The sequence below is a fragment of the Zonotrichia leucophrys genome, chromosome 1A, assembly GCF_028769735.1.
Source record: "Zonotrichia leucophrys gambelii isolate GWCS_2022_RI chromosome 1A, RI_Zleu_2.0, whole genome shotgun sequence".
Lineage (NCBI taxonomy): Eukaryota > Metazoa > Chordata > Aves > Passeriformes > Passerellidae > Zonotrichia > Zonotrichia leucophrys.
Genome location: NC_088170.1, coordinates 66334543 through 66360862, shown reverse-complemented (window position 1 = coordinate 66360862; position 26320 = coordinate 66334543). Strand labels below are relative to the sequence as shown.

Genomic DNA, 26320 nt, shown 5'->3' with positions numbered 1-26320 from the left:
AGAGGAAACTATTTGCACAGTTTTCAACAGCATTAATTAACATTTAAAAAATTACCAATGTGTGAAAAACTCCAAATATCTAACTCTGCATATTTGCAAGTTTCTTACCAGCTACTGGTAAATCCAGTTTTGCTCGTTTCAATTCTGATATAGAATTTTGGAGCTGCTCTATTACAAAGTCATCTTCATAGAAGAAATCCTTGGCTAAAGAATCCTGCAGAAATTCTACAAGCTCTTCCATTTGTAATTTCATCAGATGCTCTATATAAGGAGAAAATATTACATTATACATTAAGACATCTTGATAATGAACACTCAAAAATGTACTTCAGTCATGAGGTGCTTTTGTTTTCAAAGTAGAATGAAAAATACTTGTTAATTAGGCAGATAACAGATTTCTACAACTGGAGATCTAAAAATACATTAAAAATTCACTTGCAAGTCACCATGGAAATCCTTTCTACACATTATTCTTTACTTAGGACAGTGTTTTTCAAAAAGGGGCACCTTCAGAAAACCAACTACAAGTCACCCTCCTTCAGCCCTCTCATGTCCAACAGCTTCAGGCCTTTATTTGTCAGCCTGCATTCTCTACTTAGAACCACTGCTGTGGATCTGTGCATCATCTCTCTTATCAGGAGCTCTGAAAAGCAGATAAACATTTTAAAAATCCCTATTTACAGCACCCTCAGTCACAACTGAATAACTCCCAATGAAATGATGATGGCAGTTCACACTTCAGAACCATTGCTTCAGGCTCTCTAAAAATTCAGGTCATATTTTGAAAGTCATTTTATAATTATCAGATTATTTTTGTTTCCCTTTTTACACAGCAGTAAGGCCATGTGGATTTCAAGGCTGTATCTGCATACCTGTCTCTTTTTTCATCATTTGTACATCATCAAAAGTTTCAGATGTATAATTTCAATATGGAAACCATAAAAAAAACCTGTTTTGGTGCTGTAATAAAAATGCTCTTGGCATGTATTCCACAATGACACTGACTGAATAGCTACACCATCTATGTTTTTGAGGGTAGGCAAGAAATTGGAAAACAAATCAGAATCTGTCTTCTGCCAGCTTCTCTGCCAGCCCTCTCATCTCCTCTGCTGCCGTGAGGTTCTCTCAGTGTTTGATCATGGAGGAAGTTGCTGGGTACTTGCTAAGCAAGCAAATCCACACTGAGACTTTTTCCTCAGGTCTTCCCATTAAAAGAGTGGTGAATAATAAAAAAAAAAAAAAAATCAAGTAGATATCCATTTGCAAATAAAGAAGAGAAACCAAAATGTTAAGCCTAATGATTTGCCTCTAAATGTTTAGCTCTCTCAAGTGCAAAAATGTAGAAGGTAACCTGTTCCATTTTTCAAAGTTGTTTATGAGCAAACTGATGAAAACATCCCAGTGAGACAGTGAGGTAGCATCACCACAGTTCAAGAAAGATAAACTAGCAAGGAAATTAAAACATTAATGCTATGGGCCCCACACAGACCTCTGCACTTACACAGAGTCAAATGACTTCACTAAAAAGCCCAAGTCCCACAGGAGGAGGTGTCTCACAATTGAGCTACAAAGTATCAGCCTTAAAAAGGCTCAAATCTATTTAGAAGCACCATCCACGCTCAAAGGCTTTTTGGGTCCCTGGAACTTAGGAGGCCAAGTCACTTTGGGGAACCAGGCATAAATGCTTTAGTTCTGTTCAAAATTTCCAATTTTACTTCACTTAAAATCAAGAGGTGAAGGAGAAGGTCACACAGGCAGACTAAAAAATAATTCTGGATTTTAATTACATTCTTGGACAAACAATGGTATAAAGTGACACAGACTGGTGATTCCTCATTGCTGAGGTATTTGCTGGTAGATTTTCAGCATTTAATGTCACAGTCTTGATTCTTTGTGTGTTTTTTGATTAATTTAAATCCTGTGGCTAAAGGAGCCATTTCCAGGCCATGAAACTACCACACTTTTCCCCACTGTTTAGTCAGTAATACAACTGACTTCAGGTCCAAGTAACTTTCTTACTCTAATAAATACTTCTCTTTGACATTCACACTGCACTGGGCCCAGCTGAGATGGAGTTAATTTTCCCCACAGCTGCCCTGGTGTCTGGAAAAGTCCATCTTGTTTTCTCCTTCCCCCAGTTCTGCTGGAGAGGAGAGGGACAGAGCAGCTTGGTGGGCACCAGGATCCAGCCAAGATCAACCCACAACACACACACAAAATTATAAAGCAGAGATTTTTAACTTTTTGTGCATAAGGAATGAAAAATATCTGTCAGAAGCAGCATAAGGCATGTGGGAAACTTAAGATTTTTACACATTAAGGTCAAGCTACACAAAATGAGAACAAAACTAGCTGAACCTCTGTTTAGGTTTCAAAGGTTTGACAGATTTCTTTCTTACTTCTGTGCAGTTTCAGAATTGTGTAAGACATAGCAGTGAGAATCCTCTCTCCTTCAAGTATGTAGATATCCCATATCCTGAGGCTTAATGTAAAGGGAGTCTGCAATGACAGAATCAGGCAATGCTGTGAAAACAGTCTGCCCCAAGTCACAATTAAAAACAGCAACAGAAAGAAAAACATACTCACACGATCAAGAAAACACTGGAAAAACCACTTGGTTGTGTAAAAGCTGGTGGTCATATCCTGGGAGTCCTGCAAACAACACACAAGTTGAAAAATACTTTCAAAAATCCAAGTAATGCCTTGCACTCCCCATGAAAAAACATTTTCCCCTTAAGGCTAATGTACTCAATAGTCACCATAAATAATTAATTTAACTATATGAGACACTGTAACTTCAATCCAACAGAGGCAAATTCTGGTTTTTACAGCTTTTCTTCATTAATTTCACCACCTGAAGAAGATGCACTTGGAGGTGCTGAAGTATTAATGCATCCTAGACTTTTATCATGTTCTTGGGACAGAGATAGCAGAGGATAAAATCCTCTCTCAAGAAAAATCAATATTCTGGAGCAACCCAAGTTCAGGCACTGGGTCCATTAAGTCTTTCATGTCTCTGTAGCAAGGCTGAAAGAACTTCCTTATAATACATATCCACCAGAAATTATTGGAAAACAACCAAATTCTTTGACCAGCGGGTGTCAAACAGGATGTAGGCTGATAAGGAATTTTATTTCTTGATTAAGGGGTCTGATTTCCCCTAGAGCACAGAAAATCCATCAGGTGTGACACCCATTCAAAGGCTGCTAAAGCTTCTCTGCAGCTTCCTGGAGCTCTTCAAAGTCCTTTGCACAGTAAGGAGAAAAGCCAAAGTAAAAGGAGAAAAGCAAAGAAATCTTGAATTTTAACTGATGTGGGCTTTGCCAAAAATTAAGCACCAAATCTGAGAACTCAGTCATACAAACACTGAATAAACATTGGGCCAAATCCCTTTGGTTTGTGTGCAGGCTTTACTTTTGTCTTTGAGGAGGCAACATTGGCTCATTTTAGTGACAGACTCACAGGAAGAGATGAGGAAAATGATAGAAGCTGCAAGTGAGCATCTCTTACACTACTTTTTAAGAACTGGAGATGGATTCTGGCAGTAACAATGTACTGTAAAATGAAATCCTTGATGCCTACTGGAAGGGCATTTTTCTCCCATTAGAAAAATAGTTTACATCTTAAATTAAATATTAAATATTTAACCAATATTTAAGAAAAGGCATATTATTTTCAATTTAAAAGCATTAAAATAAATAAAACTCAACAGGTAGCTTTATGAAAATGGAAGTATTTTAAATGGACCATAAACACCTCTTACAAAGGTTTTTTAAAATATCTATTCTATATCTATTCTATATATATATTTATAATATTATAAATATTCTATTTTAAATATTCTATTTTTTCAATAGAAATTTAAACTGGTTGGTCTTAAAGTCATCTCTGTCCATAGATGAACCAACCACAAGCTAAACATACAAAAAGCCCCTGATAAAATGTTCTGGCATCAGTTTGTTTACAGAAGCTCACACAAGGCCAAATAGAAGAACCACACATTGTCCTTCACTCAGAGGTCCAAAGTGAGACAGACACTCAAATTAATCACTCTTAGCATCCAATTTTATCATAACTTTGTCAAGATGCACCATAACTTTGTCTATAATGAAAATAACAACACTTCTGCTTTTAAAACTTCACATTTTTCCTGAAGTTTGCTAATTCTTGATCTAGTGGGTTCACCTGAACTGCAAAAAGGTAGAAAGCTGTAAATTTGCATGGCTTGCCTAGTGAAATAAATACTTACCAAATGTTCCTTAAGTTTCGACAAAAATTTCTTCAGAATTTTGTCATGATGTTCCTGAAACCTCATCAGTTTTGGAAAACCAGGAATAAAAAAACCTAAGAAAAGAAGGTGGCCAGTTAACAGGTGTTTGTACTATAAAATTATATTAAAAAGCCATTAAGGCTCCAAGAACATTATCATTCTATAAGACCACTGGATCTGAACAGATCTTCATAACAATATTTTGGTGTCTCTATACAGATATGCACATACTCCTGCCTAAATAGCTACAGTCAATACATTCCCTTAGTGACAAATACTACATCAGAATGACAAAAGACAGCAGATCCATCAGTCCTACATTAGTCAAACCAATATAAGATCATGTGGAAACCACATTTATAATTATTCTTTTAAAGAAAACCAAAATAAAGAATCACAACCCTCACCCACTAAAATTGAAATTATAGCACAGAAAATTCATGATAGAAGGGCAAGCAGCATAGGCATCTACTGAACTGTCTGCACTGAAGAAAAGACCATAAAACAGACAAGAGGGATATTCTAGCAAGACAAATATCATGATTATATCCTATAAGCAAAGACTGTGAGCTCACACAACTGAAACAAAGGGCATTAAAAGCCCCATCTAATTGTTTTAGTGATTACCCATGGAAAACTCTAAGACACCTTTCCAGCTGAGGTATTAGCAGAATTAAAGTTATAAAAAAACTCCAATATATTTTAAGCAGTATGAAAACTGGAAGAACAAGTACAGACCCAGAGCAGCCATGCAACTTAAAAAAATAAAGTGACTAAAGTCCCAAACCAAAAAGCAAAGTGTTTCTATTTCCAATTGTGTAATTCAGTGCACAGTCACTAAGACACAAGATTTAAAGCCTCAGATTCACCCAAGTTTAGTATTTCATAGATACAAATGCAAATTCTACAATACTTAAATGTCAGGTTGCATATTAGGAAATTTCAATAACACAGGCAAGGCATTTGGTTTTTTCTTACTGTAAACAGTGACTACATCAAAGCTAATTAGCCATCAACAATAACAATAAAGGTTCTTTTTCCATGAAAGGTTGCTCTTTTACATTTACATACACCAACTCATTATCCTGAATTTTTAAGACTATAGAAAGATCAATGGAAAGAGCTTCCAAAAAAGCAGCTAATTTTCAGGGTCAGATGTCTGTATTATATCATCTAGAGACTTTACATCTTCCATACAACATGAAATACCAAAAAGGACCAATTCATCTCTTGATTTCAAGTAGTTTTATACTAGAAATTAGTCTGGCTAAAGGGCTGCACCCAAAAAGTATTCCAGGTTGCTCTATCACAGGTAAAATAGAAAAAAAAAAGAAAAACCTTGTCTGTGGGGAGGAGCTTTTAACCATCCTAATGCTGCCAATAGGATTCTAATTGAATTTCTTAGCCCACCCCCATGATTTCCATAGGCAGGTGCCCATTTTAGAGAACTATCTGATGGTCAGTGGCATCAAGTGCAACTATACAAGTTTTTCTTCATGGATATTGGCAATTTGGAATTGAAATTCCTTAAGCTTTAAAGACAGTGTTTTAAGCTACTTTCCCCAAAGAAGAACACAGAAAGTGCAAACTGTAATATGACATCAGTTAAGTCAGTTTCCTGAGTTTAAAGTTTCCTTTCTCAGTTGAAAGCTTCCTTTCCAGAATCTACAGTGATATTTACAGATGCACAGTGACATTTAAAACAGATAAACTCCAGGAATCACAGGAAATCCAGGTTGGACAGGACTGCTGGAGATTATCTGGTCCAACCTGCTGAAAGCAGAGCCTTAGACTAGTTGGCAACATTTAATAAATGATAAATTGGGAACATATGAGTTATAATTAAAGTTTTGTCAACCTCTATAAATGCATATTTGCCTAACAGGCACTCCAAAACAGTTTCAGTGTGTAAAATAAAGCTGTGATACAATGGTTCATATGCTCTGTGGAGAAGCTCATCAAGCCTTGGGCTACTCAAAGCTCCCTCCTTTCTCTCCCATCACCTGACAGGTGTGTGACAGGAATAAAGCAGGGAAGGAGGGAGGTCTGCAACATCTCATCTGCCTGTGTTTATCCTCTAGTTTATCATGCACATGATTTGGTAAATAAGGACCTGATTTTTACTTACTTCCCCCAAAAGTAAGAATTTTCTGTGAGCTTTGAGCTCAATATTCTACATGGCTGCAGTTACACAGGTCTGGATTATTATGAAATCTATAGATTTTCTTGTAAGATGCTTTTAGTCTGTGTTATCATTGTGTAAAGCTCCAAGAAAAATCTTTTGACATTTGATGAACTCAAAATTTCATTTATGACACTGACATCAGATCATACTTTTTTTTCCTCCTCCTGAATCTATACCTCTGCAGAACTGTAAACAGCAAAACAAAAAACCATCCCTTTGGTTTGAGGGTGGAGAACATCCAGGAACAATGAAAAGCATGGGAAGGAAGATATCACAGAATGAGAAATTCTTCAGCAGGTAAAAGCAGCTAGAGCTTGTTGGAAATTTGCTAAAAAGCCCAAGATCTGGATGACATTTACTTTTGCAGGCTTCCAAGAACCACAGGTTTTCTAAATCACCAGAACTGCATCATCACAAATGTTTTGGAATTTCTGGACTTGTTCCATACCAACAGCCATGAAATATGCAGAGATCATACTAAATCTGGCATGGAAAGAGAGAACCACCAATAACACAAGAGCAATAACACCATGAGGGCAGGAAATTCTGTGTGAGGTGCAGGTGAAACTGAGAAGCCTGAAGTTCATGCCTAGACACAAGTCCATTTTTTACTGTAGATTCCTGTCCTGCCAAACGATAGCACAGCTGCAATATTACTTTACACTTTCTGTATTAGGCTTCCACTGCTATTTTATTACTATATAGATGTCTACATAACCAGTTTTCAATTGGTTACATTCCCTGAGAGAATAAGAGAAGAGGAAACCATCTGATTTTCATTAAGAACTATTTGAAAGATATCACATACAAAAACCATTACTCTCTCTTATGGATGAGAGCTCCAGTAACATCCAATACCTCCCCCAAGTATAAAGCTCTCATTATGTTTTATTTTTGACCAATCAGAACAGAACAGTTTCATTTTCAAATCATTTACAGCTTAAATAAGACAGGTTGAAACCCAAATACACTGAGGTGAAACTCCATACCATGCATAGCGTGCTTTGGACCAGAGAGAAGTTTCACCAAGGCCCAGAAGGCATCTTCTTCATTCATGAACATCAGGAGCAAAGCTGTGATCTGGCTCATTCCCTGACAGTATCCAACTTCCTGGAAATCATACAGTGGAAATATTAAAATGCTGGAAACAGAAGCCTCACAGCTATGAGCTTTTAGCTTTTCCTTGAGTTAGTGGAGGAAAGATGATGCCTGTCCTGATGGCAAAGCTTCCCACCAAACACACTTCATATTTAAACATTACAAATATTGATAGATAGATGATGCACAACCCTCCAACTGAAAAGTAACCTGGAAGTATTGATTGCTCATTAGAACTCACTACTGATGAACAAAATCCTTGGTCAGTACTAATATTTTCAAGTTACTGTATCATCTTTTTGTCCAATGGATGCATTTATAATTTAATTGTAATTTGGGGGTTTTATGGAGGGTGAAAGTATCTGGCTTTATTGCTTACAGTCAGGGCACCATCTGATAAACACAGGATTTTTAACAGTGATCTGTAAGTATAAACTTGCTCAAGTTCAGCAGCCCAATAGCAAGCAACTGTAATAAACCCTTAGAAAAAAAATGTATTGTTCCAAAACTGAACTTGAGTACTTCCTCTGCTATTAATTTTGGATTTTATGGCAGGAACCAGCTGTCACTATCATTCAACTGCAAAGATAACCCCATCAATAAAGTATTTGTAAGGACAATTACTTAATTGTAGAGTAAGTTTTTTCAGGTTTACAAGTTCTTAACAAAACTTTGTTCTAGAGATAAAAACAAAGCAGAAGAACTGCTACACATTAAGAGGAAAAGTACAACAAGAAGTGCAAAATAGCAACTTAAAAAATACAACAAGAAGTGCAAAATAAAAACTTCATATAATAGTCTCATCATTACACTTTGATGATTGATTTTAAACATAATTATTCATGCAACTTGAAAATACCAGTCCAATATTTCATTCAAGGTAGAAAAGGTCAGACAGAAAAGTTACATTTCCTAGAACTTTTGAAAAAATCCAAAGCAACCAGTATTTAATTCAAGTATATGCTTTAATTTCTCTTTCCTCTTCTAAACTTAACATATTTTATATTGACTTCTGGGGAGTTGCTGATGGATATAAAATGGAAGATGTACAGACATGCTCAAAATGGGCCCAAGGAATGAGGGAACAGTTAAACCACAGTTAAATGTGGACACGAAGGCATTTCTTGCTCTTCTATTTTTAGCACAGTCAAAAGACATTACCAAATACATAAGCTTCTAACCCTTATGATACAGTCTGGGAACCCCACTCTAATAAATCCCATTCAGGACTGCAGCCAAGAGCAAGCACTAATGTAAAGATGCAACCTTTTAAACTAATTCCAATTTTTTTTTAACCTTTCAGGTTATGAAATACACCTGTGGACTCCACCATGCACCTTTCTGCAGTATTTTCCTCCCCATCATTCAAATGAAAGAGAGGCAGATAATAAAATGGGAGAAATATCAGTCACACAACACTCCAGCACAGCACAAATTCATTATTATTACAAATGGTAAGCATAGCTCAGTCTGTCCAATAAAACTCATAATTAGATGCTTTATTTACTCAAAATATGTCAACAAATAATTTTTTTCTATGTACTTCTAAAGGTCTCTGAAATGTTTGTTGTTTTTAGGGAGAAAAAGATGCAAGTTATTATCTTGGAGCACATTTAGAGAAACCAGATTTAAGTGTGAAGGAACACAGCTTACCGTATTATATATGGAATATGCAGCTAAAATATGGAACAAAGATTGTTGCCTGGAGAAATAAGAGCAGAAAATGAAAAAACTATAGTATTATCTTTTGTAAAAACAGAAAAACATAGAACTAGTGAAATGCATTTTGGAAACATGTTTTCCCAATTTAACCTGTCTAGCACTAAAGAACAGGATAAACCACATTTGACAACAATAAGTGCTTCTGATTTGAAGCCTATTTTGTAATTAGCACCTTTATGATGTTTTACATGTTGAAATGTTTCAAAAAGTATCAATATACTTTAGAAGAGAGTAGTGACACATTTACAGACAGGTAAAGTGAAACATTGCATGGGTGACATTTCAAACACTGATTTATTCTGAATGCCAAAATTTAAACTCCCCAAACTTGTTTTCTGTGCTTGCAGAACACTAACAGCTGTTACTGATTCCAAACAGAGATGTAGAAGTGAAGATGTGAAATACACAAAGCAGCCACAAAGGTGTCTTAATCTTGGCACTGAAATTAAAGTCTGCTCTAGTGACTGCTACTGTCAAACTGCAGAAAAACAATATTAACTCTGGCTCAGCAGCCTGTGCTCAGCCCTCTGCTGATCTCTGGGTACTTCAGAGCTAGAATTACAAAAAAGCTTTGTAGAGGTCCCTTGCTTTCTGCAAAACTTGTGAAGGCAGCCAGACAAAAAGCCCCAAACACCACCAAACCAGCCAGCACCACTCTGCTCTTTTCAAGTTGTGCATGAAACAATGGTGTGGGGCTCTCATAATCAACTTTTAAACTCACAGCTACTTTTTGTCACCCGTTCAGGAGAGAATCTGGATACCTGAATGCCTACTTTCATCTAAAAGTAAAACTGCTAAAATTTAACAGCAGAGTTTTGCATATTGTCCTTTTTCTGTCCAGTGAAATTTTCTCCCTTTTACTAATCAATGAATGGAAAGAGATATTAGCAGGCTAAATAAAAGAAAGCATAAGTCAGAAGGTGCTTATTTCCATTTGGGAAGATGATTTATACTTGGAGAATTTTATCAAAACATCTGCATTGTGGCATTTTGGTTCACCCTCTGGCAGAACTGAAATTTAATGATTCTCCAGTAACCAAAGAAGGGTGTAACAAGGTACTAGCCATTAATCTGGAGCCTCATTTTACAATGCCAAACTAACAGGTCCCCAGTGAATGCAGGAACCTCCTGTACCCTCAGCTGACCACATGAACTGAGCATAGGAGCTCAATCTCATTCACAGTTCCCTACACAGAATAACAGTGATTTCAGCATTATTTACACTAGATGGTAGCACTGAAGACCTGTAAAAGAATGAACCTTCAAAGACAGTCTTCTTAAAAGTCAAACAAGCAATTGACTCACCCAGGGGACTTTATTTCATTGCTATGTGAAATGATTTCTGAATTTTTCATCGAGGCATTGCTGGAAATGCATAATATATGTACAGTAATTGTGAGATCTGCTCCAAGTGTGAAATTGCTTTAGGCAGCCAAAGGCTTTCCTGTGGACTCTGAGGGCATGGTTACACCAGCCACAGGGACTGGGGCTGGCTCTGCTCGTGTTAACCCTGAAGTGAAGAGGCAACGAGCTCCTGTTGACATCCAAAATGTGTGCACAGAACACAGAGAGCCTGAGCAGCACAGGCACTGCCAGCCCTGGATCAGAACTGCACTGGCTGCATGGAACCATCTCAGCCTGGGAGTCTCTGCTCTGTGCTCCTTCCTCACTGCCTTCAAAGAAATTCCCCTGATTCAGGATTTTTTCCACAAAATATCTAAAATAATAATGGAAGAAAATGTTTCTTTTATTATCACATTAAAGCCCACAGCTCTGAGTACCACTTTTTGAGACCAGCAGACTACCATAAAATCTGCCTTGGCAAGAAAAAGAGATTAAAAACTGAACTAATACCGAGACAGAAGGGGAAAAATACCCTCTTCTTCTCAGCAGGGTGCTGATGCTGCAAGCAAGCAACAATACTGATGTTTGCATCCCCACTTTTTCACTGTTAAGCATTTTTAAAGATGACAGCTGCCTAATATTCCTCCTCTAGTGGCAGCAAAAAAATATAACGAAACAAAACATTTTGAAGAAATCCAAAAGCATTATGGCCTATAGTTGTAAATAAATGCTCACTTACAGAAATACTGCTTTATTTGGTTCTGAATTAGATAATGGGAGAATACAAAATCCAAAGGAAGGCTGGAATCTCTGAGGAGATGGAAGCTGACTTACTTGACACCGTATCTGTCCCGGAACATGATGTTGTCCCTGTACGTGCGGTTCACATCCAGGTCAATTTGCCGGATATCTGGTGAACACCCTCGTGCTTGGTACTTCAATTTCTGGGAGTACAGTAAAGAACAGAGGTTTCAAATTGTGAACTCTAAAAGAGCAGAAACCTGCTTGACTGTACAGCTGTGTTGAATTAATTGTCATAATGGGATTTCAAACAATACAGAATAGCAACTCACAAGATTAACAGTTTTAACTTCCAAAATAAGCATGGACATGTACAAATCTGAGAGTCAGAAACAGCCAGAGAGTAAAGATGCACAAAGATCCATCCCATAATACACATTTTTTGGACACATCATTCACAACTCATATTTAAGACTGCTTCAGCATTTTAAATTTCTTATTGTCATTTCTGAGGCAGGCACAGCACTAGAGAAAGAAAATAAATTTTGCTACTCAGGAACAAGGACCTGAGATGCAAATGCTCTAGACTAGGCTTTAAGGAAATGATTTAGTTTGGTTTTCATACTTCTCCTGTCTTTAGCAGCAGTAATAGCTACATAGCTGCCAGTTATTATCTAAATATAGATAATGGACATTTCTCCAGTAATTTCCTCTGTCTTTCTGTTCTAATCTAATTCAGCTGTAGAATATGTCTACTTTAGCACTTGCTTTAGTGTTTTATAATTAAATCCATTTTTGTAATTGAGTACTTATGAAACCTGCACAGGTTTAGACTGACACCTTATTTTTTGCACTTACAATAATTTTCTCTTGACTCTCATTCATTTACTCTCACTTCTGTCAGTAAATTTGAGTTTGCAAGACCCTGGATTCAATATGGTATTTTTAAAACATTACTTCTGACTATTAGAGAATACCACAGACAAGCAAAAGGCAAAAAACTCTACGGACTCTGGCTGCAAGAATATAGGAGTAAAGTAAAAAATGACAATAACAAAGGAATCAAACAGGGAACAATAACATGCATCAAGTCTGCAGAACACAACCAGAAACTTTAGGCACATGAGGGATTGCTTGTAAGTCATTGACCCAACACAACACTAACCACAAACTCAGCTATGTGCACTTTCAGTACAATTTAAACTGAACACCCAGAATTATTTGTCCCCCAGACAGACAGAAAAGCAGCAAAGGGAAAATTTCTACTTTTAAACACCTATGATATGATGGAATATAGGAAAAGAAGCACCCTAAGCCCTTGCAATCTCTCACATGTGAAAGAACAGAAAGGTAGCAAAAGTTTGAGAAACAGGAAGGACAGAAGGTTAAGAACTGAAATTTCCCCTGCAAAGAGAACTGAAAGAAGCTATTTGACCTAGAATAAACATTTATTATCCTTCTGACTTTAAGGTGTGCAGTTTGTAAGTGACACTCGCAGTGAGCAGTGTTAGTATCACTTCAGGAAATAGGAAAATAGAGAGCAGCAAGATGAGTATAACACAAATAAATCAGATAATGATGGAAGAAACTTTCTACTTCTGTGTCTGAACTACAAACATTTCTTTGTTTTGCATTGAGCAATAGATGACATCAATAATTCCTGAAGATTATTTCAACTATTTTTAAATGCTTCTAATTTTACTTGGCATTCCTTCTCACAACTACATTATTCAGCATAACTTGTTTCACCTCCTTTGGATTTCCCAGCAGTCTTATTGAGGAACTTAAAGTATAATAGTCAGAAAAAGCAGCCTGTTAGACTAAAGAGCAAGAAATATGAGGAAGGCAACAGACACCAAAATTTAGATAACATCAATACCAACACCAATCTTCTTTCTTAAGAATCCTCTCTACTGAGACTCAACCTCAGCTCAGCTCTTGAATACACAGCCTTTTTCCTAGCTAAAACAAGCAACAGAGTGCAGTGTAATTTCTAATTAATTTTTTTAACATTGCATAACAGCAAAGGCTTAATAAAGCCTCTAGCTTTAGTATCTGATATTTTTAAATTAATATTAAGTAGAAATTCTACAAACTCACATTATAAAAGTCTTTCATTTCTTCTTTCATCTTCGGAACATCAAGCAACAAAGACCAGACTTGCCCTCTCAGCTGCAGTGGGATCCCTTTATAAATTCTCCTATGAAACTGCAAAAAAAGAAAAGAAGGTAAAAATTCAGCCCAATTTGCAATGCTCTGAGTAAAAGGAATAGTGATGCACAATATGCTGAAGAGAAAAATGGAATTACACCAGGCACCCTAGGAAAGGGATGACCTGCTGGGGACAAAGTGTTTTGAACAACATGTCCAGCAATGCCATTTGGGACCTCGTGCCAGAATCCAGAGGCACAAGGACAAAACAGACACATGGGCCAAACCATCCCAGGTGATGTTTTCAAGCCAGGACTTTTGCATGCAGGAAGGTCTATCCAAATTGTATCACCTTTGCTCAGCAAATGTTGGAATTTAGATCCCAAAAATCAGATTCTTAGCAACACTATTTCAGGATAAGCCACAAATAGCTCACTGTAATTACAGTATATAAATAGAAATAGCAAAAAAGCAAGCAGCAAAATCACAAAGCTTTAAAAATTATCAGTAAAAACCCAAAAGCAGAACTGATTTTTGAATTTTTCTAAAACTGCAACAGTATGCTCAAATGTACGTGTGCAAGAAACAAAGCTTTTGTGAGACCACAAAAAACAGAATGTGCCATTTCTAAAGCTAACAGATCTCACATTCTATTTCTAAACTAATAATCAATCTCCTACATGCATATTAAAACATTTGCAAAAAAAAAAAGAACACAAAAGGTGTTATCATATTTTGAAGACATATCTAAGACAAGGAAAATTAAAAAGACAACTGTGACACAGAAAATGAACCTTTCTGAAATTATGTTTTTATCATTATTTTAATGATTACACAGGCAGACAATTAGGTTTAAAAGAGAACAAACCACACACAACCACTCTCCAGTTTTTTCTTCATGTTTATCCTACAATGGAAGTTAGACCTTAAAAATTCAGTTGACAAAGCTACCATTTCTTTAAACATTTTTATAAAAGTTATGTTTGCAGTAAGAAATATTTTAAAGGCAATGTCCTCCTCAAGGACAGGACTGTTTTTCTTTCCACATATTTCACATCTCCAGTTTTGGGAAATTGATGAACCCCTCGTTGCAGTGTATTTCCAACCCTGCTGCCATTTGGAATATATCAGCTTTAAAGGTGTCTTTAAAGCCAGCAAGGATTTGTGTCTGGATTGCAGAATCTCTAACTCTTGCACAAGTAAGGTTATGAGTTTCTTCCCTTGTTCCTTTTTCAAATGAAAAACATAAACTTGTATAAGATACAACAGCTATCCTAGAGGCTGTCCACAAAAAAAATAAAATGTTGTGCTTCATGAAGAAAACTCTGCTGCATTAATACAAAGGATGCTAAAGCAGCAACACTTGCAGTGTGAGCACAGCTGTGCCAGTAGAGTTTTTCCAGTAAAGATGAAGAACAACACACAGAGCTCCAAAGCAGCCTCCTCTACAGATGAGCTCAGGTCACCCAGGATTTCAGTGTGTGCAACCCAGACACAAGGTACCTGCTTGTGGGAGAGAAGAAAATTCAGTCTTTTGAAAGCCAAACACCCCCAACTGCAGAGGAGTCATCCTAGGAAGAGATTAGCCTGTCTACTGGAAAGCAGAATGAGCCAAATTTGCAATATCTTTTCTGGAAATTTGGAAGAAAACTATGGAAAAAACATGCAGTGATCTATGTCCTCAGTGACAGGTAGTTTTACTCCTCAGACCCATGTGCAGCAACAGAATACCTTCACAACAAACATTTTTGTCAGCTAATTATCATTTTGTAACTAATTTTCAAATGTCTCCAAGAACAAAAGGTTACTAATGAAGACAACTGGTTGAAAAGTAAATTCTCAAGACTACTGTTGTTGTATAAATTAGTATTTTGGGAGAAGGTCAGGTAGATATAAAAGGCCAGAAACAAGCCTTTATAATAATAGCTCCTTATCCAAACAGAATTAAAACAGTTCAAACAATCTATCCAAACTGAGGAGTTGTTCAGGGTTTTTTGGAACATAAAACTGAAGGAGAAGAATCTGAGCTTCACGAGTCCATGGTATTTACAATTTTCCCCTCTTCTGCACTGCCTAGATTGAAACAGTGAAATGCTAGAAGAGCCCTTAAAGCAGTAAGTAAAAACTGAGAGAGAACTGTGGAAGCACTTTTCACAGAAAAGTTTGAAAAGTGAGTTGCAAACATAACTTTATAAAGAGGAGCAAGGACAGAGAGGTGAACAGTTTCATCAGCCAACTACAGCTATGCCAAAAAAAAACACAGGAGGAAAGCAAACATTTTTAGTAGCTAAGTTCTGAATTGTTGTACTACCTGGCAGAATAAACCCAAATAACATTCACAGCTTCTTGCAAACCGTTTTAGATCTGTGTTCAACTGACTCTGCTGTTCCACCTATTCTTTTATTGAGGCAGAGGAAAAGCTCTCAGTCATCCCAAGTCATTACCAGATGCTGCCTACAGACTCAGCAGAACACAAAACCAAAGACTTTCACTATCTGATACAAAGGAGAGAAATGTCAGTCTGCCATGGGCTCCAGTGCACAAACAGGAACATGGAAACGAGTGTGAAAATTTCATATCCAATGGAAATCTGAGAGGAGTGGCTGATAGACCAAGAGGGCTGTGCTGCCACCCAGAGTGATGTTAACAAGCTGGAGAAATGGGCTGCCAGGAACCTCACAGAGTTCAACAAGGAGAGCTGCAAACTCCTGCACCTGGGAAGGAACAAGCTCAGGCACCAGAACATTCCAGGGGTCACCAGGCAGAAAACAGCTCAGAAGAAAAGGACCTGGGGGCCCTGGGGGACACCAAGCTGAGCAGGAGCTGGGGCAGTGCCCTTGAAGCAAAGATGACCAGTGCTGTCCTGGGCTGCACCAGACAAAAGCATTCCCAGCAGGCTGAGAGAGGGGATCCTTGCCCTCTGCTCAGCACAGTGAGTCCAGTTTCACTGCCACATTTTCTGAAAAATCCCTTCACCCAGGATTTTCTCCTGGGAAGCTGAAAAACCTCAGAGAAAAAGGAAAACAAATTCTTATCTCATTTGCTTCTCCTGTGTTTGGCTCACATGTGGAATGTGTTTGGAGATTGTTTACTACAGGTGATTGCTTCATTGGTTTCATGTGAATTGTTCTGATTCATTGGCCAATCAGAGCCAAGCTGTGTTGCGACTCTGGAAAGAGTCAGAAGTTTTCATTATTATCTTTTTAGCCTTCTATAAGTATCCTTTCTGTATTCTTTAGTATAGTATAACATTCTTTAATATAATATAGTATCATAAAATAACACATTAGCCTTCTGAGAACATGGAGGCAGATTCATCATTCCCTCCTGCCACAAGGGACCCCACAAATACAATAGCAGCTCTCAACACAAGGCAGACATGGACACATTGCAAAGGGCTACAGAGATGATGGAACTTCACCACCTCTGCCATGAGGAGAGGCTGAGAGGGCTGGGACTCTTTAGCCAGGGGCAAAAAGGCTCAGGGGGATCAATCTGTCTGTAGCAGCACCCTGAAGGGAGAGTGCAAAAAGGACAGAGCCAGGCCCTGTTCAGTGGGGCCCACTCACACAGCCAGAGGCAATGGGCACAAACTGAAACACTGCAGATTCCCTTTGAACATCAGGAAACATTTTTTCACTGTGAGGGTGACAGAGCAGTGACACAGGTCACCCAGTCAGGTTGTGGTGTCTCCAAAAAAGAGAAATCTCAAAAATCCATCAGGACATTGTTCTGGGCAGCTCGAGCAGGTGCAGGACCAGGTGACCTCCAGAGGCCCCTTCCAAGCCCAACCTTTCTGTGACCCTGTGCAATGCTGCAGTTTTGTGAAAATGACACAGCTGTGCTGCACCTTGGGGAGCGAGGGGGGAACTCACACACACTTTCCTGCAAAATTCATTTCTGATAATCATTCAGTCACCAAACAGTTAAAGAAAATATAAATGAGCACACTGATTATTAGCTAGCTGAATGTCTTTACTATAAGCACCATGCTAGTGCCCTCTGCTGTCTTTTATGTCCTTATGTAACACCAGGTAAAACATCTGCTGAGAAATGCTGCTTGTATCTGTATACTTGCAGAACTCTCATCTACTTTCCTGCTCTCTCTGAATTAATAATTAAAACAAAGTAGAAATCACAGGAAGCTAATTTTTTTTTTCTGCTTCTGGGAAGATGAAATACTGAGTAATTTTATTTGCACAGATTAAGGTTTTCTTAAGATAATCACTCAAGCACAAATACATAAACTCAGAGTTCAGATAAAAAGACAAATCTATAAAAACATTCATCATTCAAAGAATGAGGTTATGGGATCTGGGATGTTCCCATCAGCACAGGACATAGTAAAAATAAAAGTGAGCTCAGTACATATAATTATATAAACACATAAAATACATAAAACTGCAGGTTTAAATTCTGTAGCACATTTAATCATTCAGACAAGGACAGCAGTCAAAGTCCTGCAATTATTAATAAGATTGTTGATCCTGAAGTAGGTAGAACAAACTGACACTAAATGAGGCCCCATCACATGGGAATTCAAAGGAGCTTCTCATGCAAAAACAAACTGGGCTATAAATACACTCAAGATACAGAATGAACTAAAATCCTTATAAAGCAAGAAAACAAACAAAAAAAAAATTAGCTATCATCTCAATGAAGGCAATAATGTCCAACATGCAAAAACACCTGTAAAACAAACAACCTTCCCTTCCTTGCCTGGCCCCCATCCCTCCAGCTCACAAACCCAACTGGTTTCTGGAAAGAGAAATGAGGCCACTGTCACACAGCACTGGCCTGAAGAGTGGCAACTGGCCTTACTGCTCCTGCAGGATATAAAGTTGGTTTTCTTGAAAATAAAACTCTCTCAGCTGTCAGGCAGAGCTGCACAAGTAGCAAAGGGACTCTGCCACCTCAAAAAGAATCTGTGATGAGAAGCATAAGAATTAAAATCTGAAGTCTCACAAGAAAGTATGTTTATAATGAAAAGAAAATATATTTATAAAGGCTGCTGCCTTTAGAGGTTCTTCAGCTTCTGTGGGTTGCAAAAAAGGAAGAAAAAGTGCAAACAGAAGAGCTGCTCCATCTCATTCAAAAATCTCAGGAATGCAAAGAGGGTTCTTCATTAAGGCTCTGTGTTCAGACTCCAAACGAACTGGAGACTTGATTATTGCACTGTGTGTGAAAGCCAGAGCAGCTGGAAATGGCAGCTACCCTGATTGTTTCTCTTCTTCCTTTCCCCTTCAATTTAGGCAACTTCAATCACAGACAGATGAAGGCAGACAGGGAAAGACAGAAATACTTTGGTGGAAATACTCGAATGGGAATACAACATATAACAGTTTTATTTAATCTTTCCTGAAAGTTATGATCATACTAAGCCAGGAAGGATTTACTATCTGTGGGTGGTTATTTGTACCCTGAACTACTAAGCAGTAGAATACAAATAGGAAATAAAAGCACAAACAGACAAGGACCATGCTGAAACACAAACTTTGCTGCTCTGTGACACTTCCTGCATAAGAAATGACTGATGGGGAGATGAAAGCTTTATTTTGACAAATATCAATCAAGCAGAGACACAAGGGCAGTTACACACTTCAGAGTGGTATCTGTAAGAACCATGACAACTCCACTGAAAGAGATGCCTAAATAACCACACAGGAATCAAGGAGTTTTATACACAGAGAGTAAGTCAGACAAAAGCACCAGGAGGCCTTTATGAAAGAACAGGAGTGCCTGGACAACCTCAAACAGAAAAAGGAAGCTTATGGGGAAGAAGCAAGGACAGGCAGTTTGGAGGAATACAGAGAGATTGTCCAAGCAGTCAGGGATCAGTTAGAGAACTGAAGCCCTCGTGAGATCAAATCTGGCCTAGGACATACAGGCAACAAGAAAACCTCCCACATAAGGAAGAAATCCTTCTCTGTGAGGGTGGTGAGACCATGGCACAGGTTCCCAGAGAAGCTGTGGCTGCCCCATCCCAGCAAGGGTCCAAGGCCAGGTTGGATGGGGCTCTGAGGAAGGTGGTCCTGCCCATGGCAGGGCGCTGGAACTCAATGATCAATGAGGTCCCTTCAAGCCCAGGCCATTCCATGATTCTGTGACTCTACATGGGCTCACTTTATTACACCATACTCCACTGCCTCTCAACTGTTACCCAAACATGGTAAAGCCTGGCACATTTCTGGTCTCAATATGACAATTCTTCCACCTTTTTCCAGTTCCTCATGGGCATTCATTCTAATCTCTATTCCCCACACCATCTTTTTTACAAGGTTTAGCACAAAAGTTCTAATGGGAAAACAGTGAAGTTTCCAGATGCCTTATCTATTTCTTCTATCTTTCTATCTATCCATCCATCCATTCATCCATCTTTATGTGTATATATATTCTTCAGCAGTCAAGACCAGGAGAAGATGTAAAGTGAAGCATCTCAAATGCACACACACACTCACCACTGTGTTAATGTTTTCTCACTCATCTTCTTTGGGAAGTTATGATAGAAAAAAAAAATAATTCAGAAGCAGCCTATAGGCAGCTCTGCAAAAGCACTGAATGAAAACTGTAGTTTGCAATTAGACATATGACAGTTTGGGATAATGGAATCAGATATATGGATTCATTTACAGTATGTGTACAGTGTGAACAGATTCCTTCAAGGCAAAGCTCTCTTAGCTGTATATTATGAAGGCTCATCACAAACAGGTTGCCATTTTCCAAAACCAAGCCAATTATAATCTATAATCCTGTAACATTGCTACTGTTGTTGTTCCTGCAATGTTCCCTTTAGTGCTGGTTCTAAAGAACACTCATTTCAGGAGCAGCCTGACTGCACAGAAACCACGGCAGTGTCAGGTGATGTGAGTCTTCTAACACATGGATTGTTCATTTTCTTTAGCAATTTGTTCCTCTAACATTAACCACTTTATCCAGTCAAGTAAAGACAGAAAACAAGACTCAGGAATTGTTCCTGCAACTACTCCTTCCATGCTTCAAGAATGTGAGCTTGGAAAGCTGGTGCGTTCTTCCAACACACTTCCAGATAAAAACTGCCTTTAACTGTGAGTTTTGCACAGCTCTGAGAACATGGCCAGGCTTTCCACAAAGAGCAGTGACAAATAATGCCTGACTTTCCACTGGATGCTCAGGAGGAGGAGTCAGCTGATTCTTTATTGTGTATCTTCTGGTTCACTCAGCACATAAAGAGGTGACACAGCATAAGGAAGCCACCCTTGTTTTTTAAACCTCATGTGCTTCACTAGAGTTCCACAATGAGTGAAATTTTTTTCCTAGCCTCAAGGGAAGTTCATCCCTTTATGAACATATTGAATTATTCCGGCCCCTATTTATAGTTCAGCCTATAATTTGTTACATGAACTGAAACTCTTTCTGCTCAGCTGATCTGCCAGACCTTCTGCATGCCTGGTGAAGAGAGGATTATTTATTTAAGTCATTGATGTCACCAATGGCTGAAGAGCACAACCACTGCTGCTTAGATGGCACGTGGTTATTGGGTTACATGACAGGTCATATTTAACATTCTCTTTGCAAATAAAGCAGCTGTTATGGAGGGTTTTATTGTCCCTTTGACTTGGGAATGAATTTGATCTTAAAATCTTCTCACTGCTACATTAACAAAACAAGGAAACAAAGTCACAACAGTTAAAACCCCTAATTTCTCCTCCCAGAGAAAATGGCAGGGCAAAAAGGATTATAAGTAAAACTTCGGGAACAAGCAATTATTTTTCATGCATTCACATCATATTTTAAGGAAATGGACTTTCTAGATTTTGAGCTATACCAACAGAAGCCCCAACAGAAAATGCAAAGACCGCTTGCGTTAAGTTGTTTTGTGTTAAAACAGCTTAACACAAGTCTTAAGCTGTGTTGAAGAGTAGAAGGAACCTGAATTTGGGATTCTGTGCACTATCCACCAAACAGTCACAAGAGCAGCTATGAAAACCTTCCCAGAGCCCAGTGCTGGAGAACAGCCCCTCCAGCAAATTTTTTTCCAGCTGAAATTCTTCCATAATTTTAAGATGACCAAGACCACAATTGCAGCAAATAAACTGCTCACATGGAAGTCTCCAGCTAGCTTTTAAATCAAGTATTTAGCACCTAATGGCACACCTGACATGACCCACTCTGTCCACAGATTATTCTGCACACATGAACACAATTCCTTCCATTTGATCACCAATTCTGTTGGGTAATTACTATTGGGTTATTATTATTACTGCATTTTGGAAAAACAAAAAAGTTTATGCTTTCAGTGTGGTTTGTTGTTTTTCAGATATCAAACACAGGCAATCTAATTTCAGGGTATGCATTCTTTCCAAAATGACAGCCAATGACAAAAGCATGCAGAATTTTACCTTTTCACTATTCTTGTACTTTTCCCAGCTTTTCAGCATCTTAAGCCATTTTGTAGTTCTTTCAATTTCAAGGTTCTTTTGCTGAAAAGGAATTAGAAACTTTTAGTATCTCCAAAACAAATGCATTTAAAGTTGTCTATGTTTTTTTTTAAAAAAAAAACAAGAAAAAGTTTAACAGAGCATTATAAATATTTTATTCAGTCATGTGAGAACAACAGATAGTTAATTTCATCAGTTCATTTAAAACATCCAAAAAATCAGCCAACAAAAAACCAAGCAGAAACTGAAACTGGTATTTTCAGCACTATGAATGAATTGCATTTTATAAGAGGAGGTTAAGTACAAGATTTCTAGATGTTTCTTTTTTATATATTTGGCAAGTTACAAAAAAAAAAAAAACCAAAAAAACCTAAACCAACAAAACTTCAATTTGTCTTTATACTCAGTTTTCAGGCAAGTAATTTTTCCTGCAAGCCACTTAAAAGTCAGCTGTCTCTGAAAGGATCTTCTTTCCCAGACTTCCCCTAAACATCATTAGCCTCTGTTTGCTAGTGATCACACAAACCATCCCTTCCTAAAAGGCACACAGTTAAAAATGAACAAAAACAAATGCATGCAAGAGTGACAGTGCAGGAGCAGAACTGGCAATAAAGCTTTCGTTTTTAGATATTAAAAGATAGAAATCCTTGCCATAATTCTTCTCCTGAAGAATTCAGGCACATTTTCACCTGAATTACCCTGTAACCTAACATCAAGGATTTCTTCTGAAGATCTAATAGCTTAAATTATATTACTGACAAGAATATTTCAGTAACAAGGTGACAGAATGAGAATCCAAATCAAAACAAAACCCCATCTTCTCAAAATAAATAGTTACATTAAGCAGTCTGGCAAGTACAGCCCTACTACCTTAGAGAGTGCCCTTCTGTCTATAAAAATATTGCTAGAGTTGCATCAGCTTCTCAAATTTGGGAACCAAACAAGCACTTGGAATCAGCCATCTTAGCCCATGAATTTCAAGGAACTTTGGCATCACACAACCAAAAATCTGTATTTTGTTACGTCCACTGATAAGACTTCAAGCACTTGTTTTTACAGCCCAGTTTTATATTTTGCAAAGTATCTCTGATTATAATACAAAGTTAATAGTTAGCTGTGTGTTGTTACATGTTTTTAATGAGAGTGTTTCAACTCTCTCATCAAGCTTTGGAACAGAAGATCCAGACTGGAAAGTTTAAAGCAAAAAAATGAATGTGTGTGTCTACTGCTTTCTCTTCAAAGCTGAATATAAAAAAAAATTTAGTTTTATTGTAAAGGACAGTCCCTCTACCTCCAACTTCAAATTCAGGTATTAATAAAGACAGGAAGGATATTCATATGGTTAGGGATTCAATCTGGTACCAATGTAAAAGTTTAATTTTAAAGCTCCACAGGATACTGAAAAGATATAAATATTTTCATTAAGTATTTATAAAGTCAATTGCATCCAAAGTGTTGGGGAGAATATAAAAGAAAATTACTACTTATTGTCCCAATAGAATCCTAATTTTACTTCTAGCTTTCACCCATCAGAATTTTTGCATTCTTGGCTCCCAATGCAATACAAGAGGCTTCTTTAACTTCCTGAACTTCTTTAACCCAGGAGCCCAAAGCCTTGCATTAGCAGAAGTATAACTTGGTGAAGTTTAGGTCCACTCCAACTATGTATGACAGGCCCACAAAATATCGTGGAAATAAGTTGGTTTGGATTTTCAAGTTATTTTTTATTGGAATTCAAATTCTGTAAGCCTGACACAAGTATAAAAATGTAATGGGGAAAAGCAGTGCCTCTACTCTTTCAACCTTATCTAACTACTCCTGTTGCAATCAACTGCCCACACTCCTGTTCAGGTTCTGGCTGTATTGGGCAATATCTCAAATTAAATATCTCAAATAAAAGCCTTTTATATTTTTTTAAAAGACATTTCTTAAGACTTTTTAGAGGGGAAGGCTCTTCCCCTCTAAAACAATAGGTTTTAGAAAACCTATTGTTTCCAAGATGTCACAACACTGTTTCTGATTCTCCTTCACACTTGCAACCCCTTTAAGGAATCAGCATTTTCAACATCTCCTAAAGCAGCTGTTCTTTAGGCATAGTTTTTATTCCTGCAGGAATAACAGGAAGTCAGGAAAGGTCTCTGCCCTCAACAGGTTGTTCATGTAATTGGTAAGAAAAATAAAACCCTATCTGCTTCCACAGTCTTTTTGTTTGTATGTTTGATCTGCTTTCAAGATTTTTGGTCTTTTGAGCCAGAAGCTCAATTCAATTGTATGTTTGTTCAAGCTTTTATGTCTTTGTGTCAATTTACCCATTCTCAAGTGATGCTACTGTAGTCAAAATAGCAATTATTTTGGTGTTCAGTTCTTGAAAACTTTTAGCTATTTCTTTCCCTGTCTGAATTATGTTCACTTTTATGTCTAACAGGTACAACACTGAAAACACAGACAGATCTGAGGCAGCTCATGGCAGAGCAGAGGGAAGCTGCTACTGCTCTTTCAGACAGGTTCCATGTAGTTGTCACCAAAAAAAAAGAAAAACAATCCATTTATCTGTCTTCTGAGTACATTTTACACTTTGAAGCATTTTTGCCATTGGGAGTAACAGAATCCCTAATTGAAGCAGAGCTGGTTTCTACTCTCATGTCAGTAAACAATGCACTAGTGAAAGCACAAAAATGAAATTGCCAAGCACCCCTCTCGTGTGCAGCACTCCACCTTCCTGGAGAGCACATGAGCCAGGGGCTGAGCTTAAAGCAAAGCTTCAACAGAAACTTCCCACAAAACCAGAACTTGCTGAACTGCTCCCCAGAGAATCTATAATAAAGTAAACCAATGACAAAACCTAACTGAAAATTGCTTACAAAACGTTTCATAGAACTTCAAACTCGGAGTCAGGCCCAGACTCCAGATTTCCTGAGGACAGTTCTCTGTCTCCTCTCCTCCTCCAGAAATCTTTCCTCCCCTTGTCTTATCTGAGATGTGCTGGATTATTCATGCCAAGGTTAAGTAGTTCACGATGTAGGACAATGATTTGATGCATTTAAGGCATCAAATGTGCAGCAAAGTAATGAAGCACCAAAATGAGTAATTATTATTGTTAATGCAGAGTAAAGGTATTATGACCAAAAATACACACACAGAGAAATCCCAGCCTAAGAGGTTTTTTGTGGCTGTAGAACAGATTCCAAATTCACAAGGATACCAACCCTTTACATAAGTTGCCAATTATATGAAAACTTGAGTTAGAAATATTTTTTTTTTAAATTCACAAGGCAAGAGGAAAGCATAAACAGTTCTGCTGAGTGACTTCAAAAGGCATTGTGCAGAAAGCTTTTAATCTTAGCCTACATTAACATAACACAGTAATCCTTGTGGATGGTATCTTGAAAACTGCAGATTCTGACAGGAGCCAGATAAAGCTCAGACCAGCAGAGGTCAGGATACCATCAGGAGTGTAACCAGTCTAATGCAGGAGCATCACTGGATGATTATTAAAACACACTAGACTTGCAATTTAACACTGACTCCATAAATTCAGTTTCTGTGCTGACATTTAGAGACAGTACAAACAGAATTTGGGACAGAAAACCAAGACACTATTTCCCTCAAATAATTTAAGGCTAACTACAAAGCCACAGTGAATCAGAATTCAAAACACATCTAGCACAGGAGCTGCAAGCTGCCTAATATTTCTGCTCAGAGACTCACCCCCCTGCTGTGTCCTTCTGATGGAAATGAAATTATACATACACTCACTGTGTTATTAAATGTAATGAAACATGGCAGGAAAAGGCAACTATTTCAGGCTGTGTATGCAAAACCACACATGGACCAAGGCAAAACAAAAGAGACCTACAAGTTCTACTCTTTCACTCTAAGCATCTCTTACTAGCTTCAGTATATAATTGAAGCACAAAATAATTAATTTTCAGAAGCACTGCTGTTCTTAACACTTAAAGAGCCGAGCAGCCTTGAAATAAGTAATTCCATCCTTTTTCCATGTATTCTACTGATTTGTGCAGTCAAGAGGGATAACCTAAACTTACAATTTTAAATACTTTGATAGAGTTTTCTGATTTGATTTATCTGGGAGGTAACAACAGACCCGACTGACCAAGGGGAAATACCAACAGTAACTAGGCCCAGACAAGCAGAAATTCAGTTCCTCATTATTTTTCCACATTTCCAGCACATCAGTTGTCAAACTACTTCTCCAGAACCCTCCAGCAGCAGAAAGATTTTTGGAGCAGGACCTGCAGCAGCTGCCAACAGGAGCTGCACATCTGAAATACAGATGTGCAATACAGCTCAGCCACTCAGCATTGCAAGGGAGGCCACCACACCATGGTGGCAGCAGGATATTTGTCACCCTTTCCCAAAGCAGCAAAGCAG

At 37.9% G+C, this 26320-nt stretch overlaps 1 protein-coding gene across 4 annotated transcripts in view; it reads right to left on the bottom strand.

The window, feature by feature from the left end:
- The window catches only part of USP6NL (USP6 N-terminal like), a 115853-nt gene that overhangs the window by 14319 nt on the left and 75214 nt on the right, over positions 1-26320 (bottom strand). For all 4 annotated transcript variants that reach the window (XM_064703036.1, XM_064703037.1, XM_064703034.1 and 1 more), the window contains 9 exons: positions 21890-21970; positions 13461-13568; positions 11454-11563; positions 9207-9255; positions 7445-7565; positions 4250-4344; positions 2587-2652; positions 2400-2499; positions 109-261 (listed from right to left, as the gene is read on the bottom strand). In XM_064703036.1, the coding sequence (XP_064559106.1) occupies positions 109-261; positions 2400-2499; positions 2587-2652; positions 4250-4344; positions 7445-7565; positions 9207-9255; positions 11454-11563; positions 13461-13568; positions 21890-21970 (883 nt within the window). The remainder of the gene's footprint in view (positions 1-108; positions 262-2399; positions 2500-2586; positions 2653-4249; positions 4345-7444; positions 7566-9206; positions 9256-11453; positions 11564-13460; positions 13569-21889; positions 21971-26320) is intronic.